Below are 18526 nucleotides of genomic sequence, written 5' to 3'. Positions count from 1 at the left end.
TGACAATAGCCTATACAGACCATATTTCACCCCCCAAATATAACAAATTATATTTTTTCAAGAGAATTAAAAAAACTGAAATAAAAAAAAACAATTAATCACATATATTTCTGTAATTAATTGCGACCTCGCACCTAACGTAAAAACTTTTAATATACACTGCTCAAAAAAAATAAAGGGAACACCAAACATCGTATCTCAATGAATGAAATATTCAGTTTGAAAATCTTTATATACATTCTATAATTTAAGAACAAAATGTGACAACAGTCAATGGAAACCAAAATCATCAACACACTAAGGGCTGGATTCAAAATCGTACCAAAAAACTAAGTTACAGGCTGATCCAACTTGCATAAAGTTCATCACAGCAACTCATAATGTAAGTCAGTGGTGTGTATGGCCCCCACGTGCCTGTATGCACTCACAACAACGTCTGGGCATGCTCCTGATGAGATTGCGGATGATGCCCTGGGGGATCTCCTCCCAGATCTGTATCAGGGCATCAGTGAGCCCCTGGACAGTCTGTGGTGCTACTTGGTGGCTTTGGATGCTCTGATACATAATGTCCCAGAGGTTCTCAATTGCATTCAGGTCTGGGGAATGTGAGGGCCAGTTAATGGCATCAATGCCTTTGTCATCTAAAAACTGCCTACACACTCTAGCTACATGAGGCCAGACATTATCATGCACCAGGAGGAACCCAGGGCCCACTGCACCAGCATAAGATCTGACAGGCTCTGAGGATGCTGGAAGGTGTTGCTCGCAGCATAATGTTCCCCACAGCATCTCCAGACTCTTTTACATGTGCTCATTGTGAACCTGCTCTCATCCGTGAAGAGAACGAGACGCCAATGGCGGACTTGCCAATTCTGGGGTTCTCTGGCAAATGCCAATCGAGCTGCACGGTGCTGAGCTATGAGCACAGGTCCCACTAGAGGACGTCAGGCCCTCATGCCACCCTCATGAAGTCTGTTTCTGACAGTTTGGTCCGAAACATGCACACCAGTAGCCTGCTGGAGGTCGTTTTGTAGGGCTCTGGCAGTGCTCCTCTTATTCCTCTTCGCACAAAGACGCAGATACCTGACGCAGATAGTCCTGCTGCTGGGTTGTTGCCCTTCTATGTCTCTCTTCCAGCTTCCAGCTCTCCTCATGTAACAGCCTGTCCCCCAGTATCTCCTCCACACACCAACCCAACTTGCAACAGCACGTTTGGATGTGCCATCCTGGAGGAGCAGGACTACCTGTGCAAACTGATTGGGTTGCAGGTACTGCCTCATGCTACAGACAGTGACAAGGACCCTAACAAAACACAAAACTAAAGACCAATCAGCCAGGAAGAATAAGGAGAGAACAATTGTCTATGGCCACCACCTGCAAAATCATTCCCTTTTGGGGGGGTTGTCTTGCTGTTGCTCTCCAGTGCACCTGTTGTCGCTTTCATTTGCCCCAAAGCAGGTCAAACTGATTCACAATCACTTATGTTTCCTAACTGGACAGATGGATATCCCTGAAGTGTTATACTGTGATGATTAAGTGTTCCATTAATATTTTTGAGCAGTGTATTTTTATGTTGTAATACATATTTTCACACTAAATATCCAAATAAATGTAGAAACAACATAAAGACTTTGTTTAATAGCATATTTTTACTAAGTGCTATGAATGAAGGGCCAGTATCACTTATACCACTACTGCTGCTGATGTTTCTATTCAAAATAAATGTTCTCAATTTCTGGGGATGAAATTAGTAATTATAGCCATTCAGCATTACAGTGTAATTGAAAGCCATAATTTTTAACATTTCAATAGGCTTTAACTTTTAAGTGAACTTTAAATAGTCTTATATATATAATTTTATTTATTAATCTTGTTTATTTTGTGTCTCTATAGGTTCGGGCGGCACCACCTCCTCCAAAGCAGCACGCTCGCAGACAGGTGGAGAAAACCGAAGAAGTGGAGATCACGCTGGTGTAGAGCGCCACCCTAGTGGACTGACAACAAACCCCATCTGACCTCTGACCCCTCCCACTCCTTATGGAAGGGGCGGGGTGTGCGTTGACCTGCCCTATGAGCATCCTTAAATCCCCGAGTGGGCGGAGAACAGCGTCTCAAAGACATCGCCACCCTTTTTCATAAAAAACAAACACCTCTTTTGGCGTCACGGACTGTTCGGTGCCTTAAACCGCTTTCATGCCAAACTCTAATCCTTGTATTCGTAATTACTTTATCGTGCAACGGGAACTTGTCTAAAACGTCGTTAATCCACTCAATGCCAGTAAATTATTAGGGTTGCATCTAAAAACACAGAAAGGAATCAAATACAGGGGTTTAGCAGGTGCTAAAAGAGGCTACACTTGCACATCCATCTCTTCAGCGGGCTTTTGAAGAGCCGAACATGCAATACTAGGAATTATTGGAGGATACAGGAAGCCTGTGTCGTCGTGCAAAAAGGGGTCAGCCACGAATAGTCCCACCATTTACGCATTTCATATGTAATAGCACAGTACATTACTGTCATCATAGGAATGTTATATTCACGTTAAACATCACAGATCATATGGACATCAAGGAGAAAGGGAACTGTACATAAAAGGCTACAAGGAAAAAAAGGCGGTTGAGGAGAATGAGAAGGACGAGGGTTAAAAAGAGAGGAAGGCTGGTTACTTTGCTCTTTTTCCCCCCATCGGTTTAGCTTGCTCTTCTGTCTTGTGTTGATCTGAAAAAGTACTAACTACATAGCTATATCCTTTTCCTCCGCTTTTCATTATGAAGACCAGTGTTTGTATGTATTACTAATATTTAGTCCTCAAAAATATGCGTGAGACCGATCTAAAGATGTCGTGGTGTCTCTGAGCGTGTTTCTGCAACGTTCGCCTCCACATCATTATGTGCGCGTCTGTTTGGGCGGAACGTAATCACGGAAATATACCGATCAATATACAAGTATCAGTTAAAGTGCTTTTCCAGCCTAACGCATTTCTTATTCTCATGCTGTCGGCACTGCAGAGTACCGGACAGGATGGGTTTTGTTTTCTTTTATCGAGTGTCATGGCAGTATTTGAGGTTGTGATGAATCTTCATCAGATGTGATGGGATGGATTCCCTCCAACAAGCACAGAAAAGGTGGACGGAAAGATGGATAATCATGGAGATGTTTTGATTACTGCCGATGAAAGCAAACCTATTACAGTGTCCTAAGTGCATTTCCTCCGTACAAGGGGCAGCTATGTTTTGTTTGTTTTTTTTACTTTTTTTTCTTTGCAGCTGAAGAAACATTTCACCTTAAATGAGGGATGCCTGTTATCATTATCATTATTTTCCACAGTATCATGAATATCTTGATGTGTCCCAGCACTTTTCTGGAATTTCTTTTGACCCCTTCGTTTTATCATCTTTTTAAATGTCTTTGCATCCCAGCTGCCTCTTTTAGATGATAAAGCTGCCCAGAGTCGTGTTATTGATCTCGTGAGAGTGACTGATTGTAGTTTTCCCATAACGTTTGAAAGAGAACAGAGTTATTATGTTGATTCCATAATATAGACAGTGGAAAGAAAAAAACCCATCCATTTTGTGAAATGGTACCATAGTTCTGTTAAGCAAGAACAGGGTCATTACGAAAAGAACGTGTGAGAGTGAGACGTGGGAGGAAAAAAAAAAAGTTTGTTTGGTAGCCTTTTTTTTAATCCGAGAGGAAGATGTTTGAGCATCTTCCCTTTGTTTCTATTTTCCTCTGTCACAACCTATTTTCTTGTTGATCTCGTTGAGATCTTTTGAATGTTATCAAACTTGTTTTGAAGTTTATGGTTAGAGGTTAAAGCCCATTGTGTCAAAAACCGTTCTCACCTATGAAACGAACGCAAAATTTTTATATTTTAATTTCCTTTTTTTTTTCTTTTTTTTTTATTGCGCTCCCAGTTCTCTCGGCCAGTTTCAAATCTTTGGAGCTTCTTCAATAGCATTAGCTGCATATTCTAGTTGTTTTTATTTCTAAAGTGATTTTATTTGCATTTATTAAAATTTGAAGGTGATTCCGAGCTGCTAAAAACAAACAAACAGATGGAATAACAACAATTGACTGTTGCTGCAGTGACAATATCAGAGAACAGGTGAAAAATATTCTTTCTGCATATTATTAGCTGTAAAATTATTTGTATTTATTGTGTACAAATGTTAAATAAAAAATTGGGGAAAGTGATTCTGCTTTGATGTTTTTTATGGATGTTGGCCACATGTAAATGCATGAACTTCAGTTCAGTCACAAATCTTTTTATTTCTTTCATTTATAAATTGTGTTTATTTCATGTTCGTTTCGTGTTTTATTTCATAGAAAATGGTGAAATCACACAAATCAGATTTTTCATGTTACTTATAATATTCTGATGTTGTAATTTAAAGGGTTGCAACAAAAAAAAAGCAAACCTACAGTAAATAGAAAATAACACTGCTTATATTAAATTTAGTAAGTGGATGAAGATATTTTGAACAAGGCTAATCACCTCCTTTTGCCCTTTGTTTAACCCTTAAATGCATTAATGTTTTACCAGATTATTACATATTTGGGTATTTAGCGACCCGGATCTATATCTAACACGGATGATATATAATTATATAAAGCTCTCCTGATATTAAAATAAAGCATGTTGTTACCTTTTAGAAGGGTTCAGTCTGAGCAGATGTTTTATTTTTTACATGTTCATTCTATATTTTAGTTGATGTTATTCTGTTCTACATACTCTAAACTGTATCACAGTGTATTATATTTGTTTTGTACTGGTCTGTAATTGAATGAAAGAAAGAAAGAAAACGAAAGAAACTTATCTGGACACACTTCAGGAGTTTCGAAGTCATCATCTGATTGGTTGAATTCTACAGTGCCCGCCTGGAAACACATGCCGTGATGCCAAACTCCCTCGCGAAAGAAGAACGCTATTGTGTTTACAACTGTGACAATTAGCGCTTACCAGGATCAACTAAACGCTGGGTTTTCAAAATTATGTGAATTAATAATTTATAGATGCACAAGCCTGTCTTTATATTTTCACGCCCCTACCCATGACACGGAACAAAACGAACTGTGATTGGTTGCTTTGCATGTGTGTGAGTCCTGACCTACGGTCTATGGTCCTGACCTTCCGCTAACGTATACAGAATTTATTAATCTCATTTAATGTAATTCTCAAAATGTACTAAAAATTTCGATAACACTTTACAACAAAGTTTGTTAACATTGGTTAATGTATTCCTTCTCTTGACATGTTTCCCTGAAGCCAACTATCACTTTCAGTCTGGCTTTCTGCAGTGATCTTTAACAACTGAAGTAATGTAAGGGGAAAGTGTAGTATAGCTAACATGAACTAACAATGAGCAATACATTTGTTACAGTATTTATTAGGGGTGTAACAATATATATCGCAATACAAAAAATGCAATAAAATGTATCGTGGATAGAGCCAATCTGTGTTGTGTGTAGTTCACCCAAAATAAAAATTGCAGTGTGAGGGAGAAAAAAAAACAAGTTGACAGTGTCAGTACTACATTAAACTACTATATATAATGTAGAATATAATGTATAATAATGCAATGGGGGGATATTTGTTGGTCCTGAAAATGCCAAATGTCTAATGTTACCAGTATAAAGTGCCCCACATTATTTTAAATAGTCAGTGACCGAGTGCAAGCATATTCGTCTAAAATAATTCTGTAGCCTATTTTCAGCTTCATTCATTCATTCATTTTTCACCATTGTCCTGTGCATTGGGTTACCGGCACCACAAGTCCAAGTTTATTAATTTCCACCCCCAATGTAATCCCAAATTTAGCATTTTAAATCAACAGTACATATTTGTTAAACTTTTACCATATGTCTTGGAGTATTGCAATAATTTTGTATCATGACTTCAGTTTCGTGATATGTATTGAATTGTGACATGAGAGTATCGTTACACCCCTAGTTTTTATTAATCTTTGTTAATGTTAGTTAATAAAAATCTAGTTGTTCATTGTATGTTCATGTTAGTTCACAGTGCATCAACTGATGTTAACAAATACAACTTTTGATGATTATGTATTTGTAAATGAACTCCGATTAATAAATGCTGTTGAATTATTGTCCATTCTTAGTTCATGTTAACTAAAGTAGTTATGTAGTTATGTTAACTAGTAATGTTTACTATTCATAGTTTTCACGTGACGTCAGACGCTTATAGGAACGCCCACCTGGAGGGCAAAACAAGGCTTTCCTCCACTGCCCACCAGTCATTTTTACCAGGTTTGTTGTCAGTATTAAAACAGTAAGACAGGGATATTAAAATACCAAATTCAATATACACCTTATTGATGTTGCACACTTTGTACAGGAAAGCCGATGAACAGAATATAAATGCAACACAAGGTTTCGCCTTAAGCGTTTTTTTCCTATCGAAAACCATTATAAAGAAAACGCGTTGCATTCATATTCTTGGCTCATCTGCTCACATGTATACAGTAGTATGCATCATCAAAAAGGTGTAAACTGAGTTTGATCTTTTAATATCAATGTTTTTGTACATTATGGCACTTTAAGGGTGGGTTGCACAAATAAGGTTTCTTTAGCTGTCTGTCGTCAGTTCACCCTCCGTCTGCTGCTTGATCAGCTCTTTAATTCTACATTTCTCGTATAGGGGTTCAATCTTCAACTGGCTGGAAGGAGCCGCCACTGACAGCGGCTGGTTGAACTGAGCCGCAAGCCAAGCGTCAGCTTGGAAGCACCCAGGAAGCACCCAGTCGTGATCACGTTCATTTGACGGCTTTAATTGTGAGAAAACCCCCCTAAATGTCTATCATACAAAATAATAGATTATATTCGTAATAATAAAATAGTGTATTTCCGCCAGCCGGCCCATAATCCGACTGCCAGCTGCCATAGGCCAGCCACTGGCAGGTCACGTGACCAGCCAGTTAAAGATCGGTTTAAAATCAAGTGGTGCAACAACTAGATTTAAAATAAAACCCATATCAACAAATCCTAGATTATAGCGTTAAACTTTTGAATGCTTATTGGTGCAACTCACCCTATAGTGTTTTTCACGTTAAAGGGATAGTTCACCCAAAAATGGAAATTCTGTCATCATTTACTCACCCTCAAGTTGTTCCAAACCTGTGTGAGTTTCTTTGTTCTGCTGAACACAAAACAAGATATTTTGAAGAATGTTTGTATCCAAGCAGATAGAGCAACCATTGACTACCATAGTAGGGAAAAAAATATGGTAGTCAATGGTTGCTCCATCTGCTTTGTTATAAACATTCTTCAAAATATCTTCTTTTGTGTTCAGCAGAACAAAGAAACTCACACAGGTTTGGAACAACGTGAGGGGGAGTAAATGATGACAGAATTTAAATTTTTGGGTGAACTATCCCTTTAAGCGTTTTTAAAAATGTCTAGCTGTTTTTAGTGATTGAAATACTGCAGCAGGTGCTGTATGTGGATCATAAGTGCCCAAAACGTGCATCTTGTTCTCATATTTTTGTTTTAAGATGGAAATTTGAATGGCTTCTGCTGTAGTTCTATAGAGTTCTAGGCGGTTTTGCCCTCCAAGGCAACCAACAGTCACGTGACTGAAAACTACAAATTGAAACCTTGTTGTAAAGTGTTACCTAATTTTCAAGGCCAAATGTTGTATCTGTAAACATTAGTCAATGCACCATAAACTGACATGAATGTGAACATTTTTATTGACTAACATTTAACAGGTTAATAAATGGTGTAAATATATTTTTAAAAATATTGTTAGTAGTAAGCGTTTTATGCTGTTTTATGTAAGATGCTTTGTGTGTTTAGGGATGTGAATGTTTTCACACAAGTTTATAATCTAGAGTGTGTTTTTGTTGGATAACATCAGACTAGTTTATCAAATCAAATCATGCTGCTCGTCTGTCAGTTTTCAAAAGAGTGGGCGGTTCTCCTGGAGTTCCATGTACATAACAGAGACTCGTTTCCTGCTGGGAAATGAGATACAAGGCAAAACATGCAGTCACCCTCCTCGCCTCCATCCACAGGCTAATGAGTGTGGATTTTTCACATATTTCTAGAAGAACAAAATGTCTCAGCGTGTTAATTTTATGCTGCCACATGGAATGAATAAGACATTTTCACTCTGAAGGAAATTGGATGGCTTGTGTTCAAGTTTACTTGTGCTCCAACCCTGAAGGTATGCATCACAGTTTGTTTTAGTCAAATCTTAAATGTTTATATCACTACAGCTGAATTGTGCATTAAAAGTTAACCAGGTCAATGTCATAAGGTCCTAACCTAAATGTTTACTCATGTAAATTGTGTTGCAGAATCTGTGGTTGAGAGGAGGTTACTGAGGCAGAGAGTTTTCCCTAGACTGAGAGAATATTGCAGATGCACGTATGGAGTTGAGTTCAGAGTGAGCAAACTTTCATCATTCTCTTTTCTGTCTTCTGTCAGTTGACAAGCTTGTAAACAATCTAATAAGATCATTATAGTTGTGTTGCTTCCCATCCAGTTGACAATAACAAATTATTTTTTACCACAGGCACAATTGTGTTTTAATCCATAAACATGAATAAATAATGTTTATTTCTTTCACTGGAACATGGAGCATTTACCGGCACTCCTACTGTCTCACTAGTTGCTAAACATCATGTATTTTTAATTATGCAAATGACAAAAGACTGGCTAGGATTGTATTGAACTTCTCTTGTTAACACTATTTCTATAATGCTCTTTAAAAGCATGTCAATAGACAATTTACTGTTTAAACAATGGGGATGTTTTGGCTAATAGTTTGGGATATAGGCCCTATTTAAACGATCCGAGCACATGGTGTGAAGCGCATGCCGCATGTGCACTTTTCCGAATCCACTTTTGCTAGTTTAATGACTCATGAAATCGGAATAAATACATGTTTAATACTGCAAAACACGCTTGATGTTACATTCACTGCCCTTGCTGTCCAGAATTTAAAGGGTTAGTTCACACAAAAATGAGAAAATGAGAAAAAACCCTCATGACGTTCGACACCCTTAAGACCTCCGTTCATCTTCGGAACACAAATGAAGATATTTTAGTTGAAATCCGATGGCTCTAAAGGCCTCCATTGGCACAATGCACTTTACACTCTCAAGACCCATAAAAGGTACTAAATACGTCGTTAGAAAGTCCATCTCACTAAAGTGGTTCTACAATAATTTTATGAAGTGACAAGAATAGTTTTTGTGTGAAAAAACCCTAAACAACGACTTGTATAGTGATGACCGATTTCAAAACATTGCATCATGAAGCTTCAAAGCGTTATGAATCAGTGAGTCGATTCAGTGGTTTGGATCGCCAAAGTCACGTGATTTCAGCAGTTTGGCGGTTTGACACTCGATCCGAATCATGATTCGACTCGCTGATTCATAACGCTTCGAAGCTTCATGATGCAATGTTTTGAAATCAAAATGTCAATGCGCCAACAATGCGCCTGAACACACCATGGGCGAACAGATGGGCGCGAGTGCATTTGAACATGAAAATGATAACTGTGTCGGGCTGAAACTACCAAAAAACACTTGCTTTGCGCCTGGGGTCGCATTGCGCCGGGTGTATGATAGGGCCCAAATTCTTCTTCCAATCATTTGATAGATGATAGATTAATAACTTTCTATGGATCCAACATCTCTGTAGGTTATTGACCCGTATGAAGCAGCAGATCCCCAAAACTGGCTTGCGCAGCAGGAACGACTGCAGATACTGGAGGAATGCAGGAAGAATTCTCTGGGCCCTTTCTTTGTGGTAACAAACTTTTGGTTCAGTACAGCATGATGCTGTTAACTTATAATTATATTATATGTTAAATTTAATTTCATAAAACTGCTCTAAAGAGTGTTAAAGCGATTCCAATAGTCCCTTTCATGCAGTGTGTAATATAGCGATCTGTAATGTAAAAGGTCTGTAAAGTTGTAAAGTCTCCCAAAAAAAAAAAAATCGACTCTGAACCGCCTAAACGAGTCGTCAGGAATTTGAATCCCAATCTGTTACGGGCACACTTCACTAGCTGACTTCATTTGCATAATGCACACTTATGTTCTTCCGCTCATGAACAACTTGACCCGCTCTTCAATGCGGGATTCCCAAAACTCCCACTCTTGAAAGATGGGTCAGTACCCAGTTTATTTGGACCAGCTTGCTCCTCAGAATCACAACCTGTAAGTATGATTAATTATTGATATATACATTTTCTACTGGGTGTTCAAAATACGTAGTTTTGTGTTTTATATTGTGTATGTCTCTGGCTAACTCCTTTATGACTGTCTTAAAGGAACATGCCGACTTTTTGGGACTTTAGCTTATTCACCGTATTCCCCAGAGTTAGATAAGTCCATACATACCATTCTCATGTCAGGGAAAAACTGGGGTGAGGACTCATTTGCAGGGAAAGGGAATTTATTAGAATAAAACAAAACCCACGAGGGGTAAAACATACAATCAAGAATAACAAAAACAACAACTTGAAAACATACCATAACAGGATCACAGGGAACGGGAGACATAAGACAAACGTTCTGTATAAGTCAAACGACTTATAAAGGGAAATAAATCAGGAGGGAACAGGTGGGAGAAATCAAACAATAATCAGATAACACGGGGGAGGGATCAGACAACGACACGAGCACATGGCCCAAAATAACAAAACACCCATGTGCAGCACAAGACAGGACAGGCATGTGACATTACCCCCTCCCTACGGAGCGGCTACCATAAGACCAGGGAGGGACAGGAGGGACAGACCAGGGAGGGACGGACCAGGGAGGGACGGGAAGGACAGGAACTGAGAACCCCCGGAACTGAGATCATCGGAACAGGATCCAACAGAACTGGGACCACCGGAACTGGGACCACCAGACCTGGGACCACCGGACCTGGGACCACCGGAACTGGGACCAGAACAATAACAAAATTCGCATTTAGGAGAAATAAGCATTCAAAACTTACAGTCTCTCACTTCCGTTAAAATGAATCACAGATTTTGATGACATCATCGCAGACTTCTTCTTCTCATCACATCTTCTGTCCAATCAAATGCTCTCTAGAATCTGAAGCGTCCCGCCCCTGACATTATAAATAGACGCTGAAGCTGCGTCTGCATTCAGTCAGTTGTTCACACACTTACTCATTTCTACATGGTGAAAGGCACATAGCGCACTATACATGCGATAGGAAACGATTCAGACATGTAATGCTTTCAGTTGAGGCGAATGAAGTCTGATTTCACGTTAGTTTCATGCGCACCGCCGCAGCACACACACACACACACATACACACACACATACACACACACACACCAACGGCTCTGGTCTAAAGTCAGACTAGAGACACGAGAGCACAGCGCGGCTCATATGCGCAAGTCTGTGCAGACAAACATATCAGACCCATTTAAATTCTGCACAGAGTGCTGTATTTCAAGGTGATATGGAGGAGATTATGATGATAAACGGTTAGAGATTAGGAGGAAACTGTGGCTTTACCAAACAGAAAGGCTCTAGTCTAACTGTGGTATTAACGAAACGCTATTGGCTGTTTCAAAAAAGGGGAGGAGCTGCTAATAGCTGGAGCCGTTTCAGGGGAAATTACGTCAACACATTGAATAATGCTGCGAGTTTCCCTCAGTGGGCCTTTAAGTAATATTTGATGAGGTGGAAAATTTCCATTTCTACCATCTCTCCGGAATAAACATACAAAATGATCTTGTTTTTGTCTGTTGTCTCAGGGGTTTGTGGGTGAACAATATGGCGATGCAAGTTTACCTGAGCAGATAGAAGCCTCAGAGTTCCAGTGTGTTCTTCAGGTATGCCAACGCATGGGCATTAGGACAGACATTCTGGAGAGATGCTACCAAAGAGATGAGAATGCCATTCCTCCCTCGTTCTGTATGCTCAATCCGACAGGAAATTTTGAACAACCTGGTGACCAGGCAAGTAACATCTTTGCACTGTTTGTGCACAGCAGCAGATAATTTAGCTAAACTCCTTCATCTTTTGTTATCAGCGAGAGAATCCAACTGAAGAGGTGAGAAGAATCCTTCAGGATGCTGTGAACCAGTGTGTTCAGGAGGGGACTTTGACACATGACAAGGCTCAGAAATATTTCCGGTCAGGTAAGACAGTGTCTGTCTAAATGCACATAATTGCTACATATTCTGAATCAAAAGTGTCTAATTTATGTTTCTTATGAAACCAGCTCTTGAAAATGACATCCGCTATGCCTACGAAAACCATTCCAATGAAGATATCGCAAGATGTCTTTGCTACGTTCATAAAATAACTATCCCAATGAAAGCAAATGGATTGCCCCCAGAGCAACAAGCCCAGTTGCACCGGCTGTCCCAGCTCCGAAATCAATTCCTGCCGAGTTTGGTCGCCTCACACAAAGCCCTGGTGTACTGCACCACCACAAAGTGCAATCGCCTTCAAGGTTACACTTCTGAGATGAGGTTCAACTTTGCTGTTGGTCTGAGTGAGCAGCTACATACTGATCTCAAGAGACTCATTGACCATGCTGTCTCAAAGGAAAGGACAGTCGATGAATCTGGTCAGAAAGACCTGTGCCACATCTTTTCCTCTCTTTACAGAATTGAACGGGCAGAAGTCGAACATGTTCAATCCTACCTACAAGGAAAAAATACAATATTTCCCTTCATACTCAACGGTAGACCATGCTCAGGCAAAACTGTGCTTCTTGCTCACTGTGCAAGTCAGGTATCTCTCCGAAAATATTTTGTAACCTTTCCATTTGATAAATAAGCAATATTTGGGGTTATATATGTTTAGTAATATGACACTTATGGGGCTTTTTGTGTTTACAGGCATCTGTATGGTTGAAGGACCTGGATCCCGAGATTATTGTGTACTTCATAGATGTCAACAACTCCCTGAGACAGCTTCTCAAAGACATTTGTGAAAGGGTTGATTCAGGTAGTACCTCTGTCAACAGCATCTTTCAACTAAAAGAGAACTTTAAAAGGCTCCTGACCTCAAGATCACCGTCCAAGAATCCTCTGGTGCTCATCATAGATGGTCTTGACCAACTGCCAAAGACGGATGGACAAGCTGACTTGACATGCCTTCCCGAATCATTAGCTTCAAATGTAAAGCTTCTTATTTCCATCACTGCAAACAGGCCTGCCTTTCTTTCTACCCTGAAGAAGTTTTACCCAGATTCAACCCTGTTCTATGAATTGCAACCAGTAGAGAGTAAAAGCTGCAGCCAGCTACTGACAACCCGTCTCCAGGAGTCCAACAGAAAGATCACCTCGGGTCAACAGATGTATGTGAATCAGGCTTTTAAGAAATGCTCTGTCCTGCTATACATGGAACTTCTTCATAGACAGGCAATCCACTGGAACTCAGAGTTTGAGATTACGGAGAACACTCTGGTCCAAGAGGTCCATGATAACATTGCTCTGATGTTTGATCATCTGGAGAGGAAACATGGGAAAGCTTTCGTTTCCAAAGCTTTAAGCTATCTTACCTTGGCCAGGTATGGCATAAGCGCAGTTGAGTTGACGGATGTTCTTTCTTGTGATGATGAAGTTCTAGCATGTTTTCTTCCACCAGGCGATAACGTACCACTTTCTTTGAGGGTTCCTGATGTTTTTGTGGAAAGGCTTCTTTCAGACCTGAAGGGGTTTCTGGTGCTGAGGAACATTTTAAGTACCCAAACTCTTTTCTGGGTCAGCAGACACTTCCCTTTGGTCATATATAAGAGGTACCTGTGCTCAGAAGAAACATGTCAGAGGATAAATCATGCGCTGTCCGACTATTTCAGTGGCGTTTGGGCAAATGGCACTGCAAAGCCTTTGATCATCAACAAAGACATAGAAATCCCAACCTCTTCAGATGTCCCACAGAAAATTAACATTGACAGACAAGTACCAAGTCAACCTTGGATCTTTTCTCCTCCTTTCTATATCTCTAGTGCCAAGAGTCTATCAGCAAAAACACATCCCAATTTGAGAAAACTCCACATACTCTCTTTCCATTTGTTGAAAAGTGAGAGAATTGAGGAACTTGGTAACCAAATGATTTCTCAAGAATACCTCCAGGCGATGCTGCAAGCAGCATTGGCTGATGAACTGTTTCTGTGGCTTGAAAGGACATCTCAGTTGGTGTTTCCCAGGGAACTTCAGCTCCTCCACATCATCTTGAGATCTTCAGCATGTCTACTGAGAAACAACCAAGCCTATCTCCCAACAGTACTGCAAGCCAAACTACTTCCTTTTCTGAGAGTTTTTCCCAGATTGGAAGAATGTGTTAATCCAGCCAGGTCTTATGAAATGATCCCACAAAATGAAGTGTATACTGTGTTGCCTCCAATTCCTTCAGTGCCTTATACCCACTGTACACTGCAAGAGTCAACAGCTTCCCAGATCATGCAGTCAGCTGGATCTCCCGGCGGCACTGTGGTGGTTATACTGGAAAATGGTGCTGCTTGGGTTTGTAATGGAGGTATATTTGAAGGCTTCAAACTTAACAAATCCTCTAATCTGCAGTACACAAGTGTCAGTAGTTCTGGAAACATATTCCTTCTCAGCACCCGTTGCGGTAAACTTGTCTTGTTGGATGCAGGTGTTCATGCAGAGCCTCAAGAAATTAAAACCCAACACAGAGAAAACAGGGAAAATGCTATTCTTGAGGGTGTCTTGATGTCTGGTGACAAAATATTTGTGTGGTGGAGAGGACAAAACATTGTTAGTGTATTTGTTGATGGGGAGGAACATACCCAATTGCACTGCACTCACGAGATAACCTGTGTGTCATGTTCTGTGGATGGAGATATCATTTACTGTGGACAGAATGAAAGTTCTGTGACAATATTTGACTGGCCCAATGGCAAGCTTCTAGCCACCTTCACTTGTCCAAAAGATTTACCATTAATTGAGATGATTCACTCTGATGGTGACAGGTTGATTACATGTGTAGATCAAGCAGGCAATGTATTTGCTTGGAATCTTGGAATTATAACAGAACCATCTCTGGTTGGTGAGAACCATTGCAGAACAAAGGAGAAGGTTTTAACCACAGACTACCAAGGGGACAACATTCTCCTGATATGTAAAAGGCAACAAATGCAACTTATTGACATACATAAAATTGATGTACTTGATCAATTCAATCCCCCAAGAGGAAAAACATTTAAGCAAGCCATAATGGATCAAAACTCACGGTTCATCCTTGCTTTGCTGTGCAATTGCCCGTTTCTGCTAGTCTGGAATTGCGCCTCCGGACAGTGTGTGTTGAGTCTGGACACTGCAAACTGTCAAGCTAGTAAACTTCTGAAATGTGGAGCCACTTACTTGGCAGCAATAACAAGTGTAAGTGTTCTTATTTGGGACATGGATCTCATTACAGCTTCGGCATTGGCCCCAAAATCTGGAAAGAGGGTGGAGATGGTGGCTGTCGGATCTCATGGAGGAAGCTGTTACTCAGCTGATGGCTCAGAACTTGTGTGGAAGTGGGCAATATCAAGTGGCAAAGTAGAAGGCCGCTTCCTTCACCAAGGTTCTGTGGAGTCAATTTCTGCCTCTGGAGATGGCAACTACCTTGTGAGTATTGCAACAGGAGACATATATGTCTGGGACACCAACAGTGGGGAAAATATTCACAGAATCTCTGGTGGTCAAGCATATAAGGTTTTAATAACACCCAAGGGCAACTGTGGAGTTGCCCTGTCAGAGACAAGTCCATCAAGGGTGTGGAAGCTGCAGAGTGGACACAGGATTTGCAGCATTCATCATCATCTCAGAAATGCTGCCATTTCACCAGAGAGCACCTTCCTTTTAGGTCTTAACAATAGGAATCTATTGGCTGTTAGCCTCTGGTCTGGTAATGTTAGCAAATGCTTCTCGTGCTCCAACAAGTCAGATGTTGTTGCTTTCCATTCTCTGCTCGACCATCCAGATTATGTCATTGTTGCTTCAGCCTCAGGCGCTGTGTACTCCTGGAGGTTAACAGAGGATACTGTTTGTCATCAATTCAAGTTGCCAGACTCTTCTTTGTTTCAACCTGAGATCTTTAGCCTATCATCAGATGGGGGATATGCCATCCTTTCTATATCTGAATCCACTATAAACATATTAGACTTCTCCAACAGTAAACTGTGCTCTTTGAGAACTGAAGGACCAGTTCAGCAACCATATGTGTTAAGTGTTTCTGGTCAATATGTGGTCTATATATGTTTCTCCTCTCTGGTCTGCCCCAATATATCCTGTGATCTCCATGAAAAACCGATGCTGGTAGTCATACGTCTGACTGATGGGGAGACCGTAGGTAGGTTCTATTTGTGCAAGAACCCCTCTACTCTAACTGTGTCAGAGGATTTGTTTGTGTATGTAGGGTTTGAGGATGGTTCTCTTGGGGTTTATGGTGTTATTGACACCAAGATGGGTAACACCAGCTGGAAGGGGGACGGTCAAAGCCCAACACTTTTGTGTCCATTGGATAAGCAACTGATTTGGTCGCCTCTGGTAAACCCTAACCTGACTTGGGTTGAATTGCCCCTGCAATTGTTGTAAATAGTTCCAGTTTGAACAATTCTGGTTTTGCCACTGAGGTGCAAAAGGAATGTATATCAGTCCCTCCAGAAAAACGCGATTATGTGATCGCGTGATTTAACGCATAATCAGCCAAAGTCCGCATATTCATGCGGGGGCCGCATTTTTTCAAATACGCCGCACTTTCGCCGCATAAATTGCCTATTTCCGCGTGCAAAATATGCGGGGCTATCATGATTTCATAATCCCCGCATTTTCGTTGCAAAAAAAGTCATATATATTAGCAGAAAGTTGAAAATTTTTCGTTTACTTCACACAAGAGCCGCCATTTCCGCCTATTGCCATGGGAACGTTTTGAAGTGACGTGATTACCCGACGCGAACGTCATCGAAAAGCTTCAAACCCCGTGGAGAAACCATAGATACCGGTGAAACCATGATGAAGCACAAACTCCCATTGGCCAACAAAAATAACAGCAAAAGAGCAAAGCAGTTTCCCTGTGTGCTGACTGATTTCAAAACACAGTATCATGAAGCTTTGAAGCGTTATGAATCAATGAGTCGATTCAGCGGTTTGAAGCGTTATGAATCAATGAGTTGATTCAGCGGTTTGAAGCGTTATGAATCAATGAGTCGATTCAGCGGTTTGAAGCGTTATGAATCAATGAGTTGATTCAGCGGTTTGAAGCGTTATGAATCAATGAGTCGATTCAGCGGGTTGGATCGCCAAAGTCACGTATTTCAGCAGTTTGACACGCGATCCGAATCATGAATCGACTCGATGATTCATAGCATCATGATGCTGTGTTTTGAAATCAGTCATCACTATATAAGTCGTTATTTAGTTTTTTTTGCACACAATACTATTATCGTCGCTTCATAAAGTTATTGTAGAACCACTGTAGTGAGATGGACTTTGTAACGACGTCTTTAGTAGGCTACCTTTTATGGGTCTTGAGAGTACATTGTGCCAATGGAGGCCTTTCTGAGCCATCGGAATTCAACTAAAATATCTTAATTTGTGTCCAACAACATAAAGGGAAGTCATTAATGACAGAATTTTCATTTTTAGGTGAACTAACCCTTTAAGAGATTGCACTTTGTGCATTGGAAGCACTCAAATGTCTGTTTTGTATAGCGACATCTGTAAAACAGGAAGTTATTTATTAATTTTTTCAGAAGTTGTAGCATATTCCTTTTGTAAAGCTACAGAACTTGATTGACTAAATGTTTTGTAAATTTGAGCCATTATTAAGGTCTTCAATAAAACAAGATGAGAACTTAAATATTCCAGCACTTTCTGTGATGTAGTGCTTTTTTTCTCTTTCTCATCAAACCGCAGTTTTTGCAAGTTCCCGCAATTTTATTGCATAAAATTGCATAAATATCCCACATTTTTCATCGCATTTTTTAAGAAAACGTGCCGCATAATCAAGGATTTTTGCCCGCAACAATCACAAAAAAAAGCCGCATTTTTCTGGAAGGACTGGTATATATGTAAAAATGTAGTTTTACATTGTCGTGTTGTTTTGACATATGAAGATAAAAATATATAGGCTACATACATGATATACATATGTTTATCATAAGAAATATAAATATGTAAATTAATCTCACAGTAATTTACACCTGAAATTTGGTGTGAAAATGTATGCTATATCCAGTTTCTAAAAATATAACAAAGGATTTAAGGCTTACAGAATATTACAATATACTATTATCTGTATTATATTTTCTTTTGACCTATTCATGATATTTTTATTTTATTTTATTGTATTGTTGATTGTTGCATAGCCATGCATGACTTTGTTCACTTTGTATTCTATAGAATGAGTTTGTTTTGTATTAAAGCTGGAAAATAGCTATATATATATTTTTTATTTTATTAATGTTTATAATAATTATTTGGGACATTGTGGTTCAAATAAAAAAATCATAAAGAAAATGTATTTTTTTATTTCTTAATATTTTTTGTTTTAGTGTAGTGCA

The 18526-nt window shown here is 39.8% G+C and overlaps 2 protein-coding genes across 2 annotated transcripts in view; both read left to right on the top strand.

Moving 5' to 3' along the window:
* The window catches only part of fchsd2 (FCH and double SH3 domains 2), a 94092-nt gene extending 89437 nt beyond the window's left edge, over positions 1-4655 (top strand). The window contains exon 19 of the mRNA XM_079824978.1: positions 1894-4655. Within this exon, the coding sequence (XP_079681104.1) occupies positions 1894-1977 (84 nt within the window). The 3' untranslated portion in view covers positions 1978-4655. The remainder of the gene's footprint in view (positions 1-1893) is intronic.
* Positions 4656-8107: 3452 nt separating this feature from the next.
* Positions 8108-17030, top strand: LOC307131649 (NACHT and WD repeat domain-containing protein 2). Its single transcript, XM_079825407.1, is given in 8 exon segments — positions 8108-8189; positions 8323-8411; positions 9674-9781; positions 11757-11916; positions 12008-12021; positions 12023-12143; positions 12227-12744; positions 12852-17030. Coding segments are annotated over 8 exon segments (4758 nt in total). The 5' UTR covers positions 8108-8149; the 3' UTR covers positions 16560-17030.
* The last annotated feature ends 1496 nt before the right edge of the window (positions 17031-18526 follow it).

This window comes from Gobio gobio (assembly GCF_949357685.1).
Source record: "Gobio gobio genome assembly, chromosome: 9".
NCBI lineage: Eukaryota > Metazoa > Chordata > Actinopteri > Cypriniformes > Gobionidae > Gobio > Gobio gobio.
The sequence above is the reverse complement of the archived record's forward strand: the minus strand, read 5'-3'. Positions and strand labels throughout refer to the sequence as shown.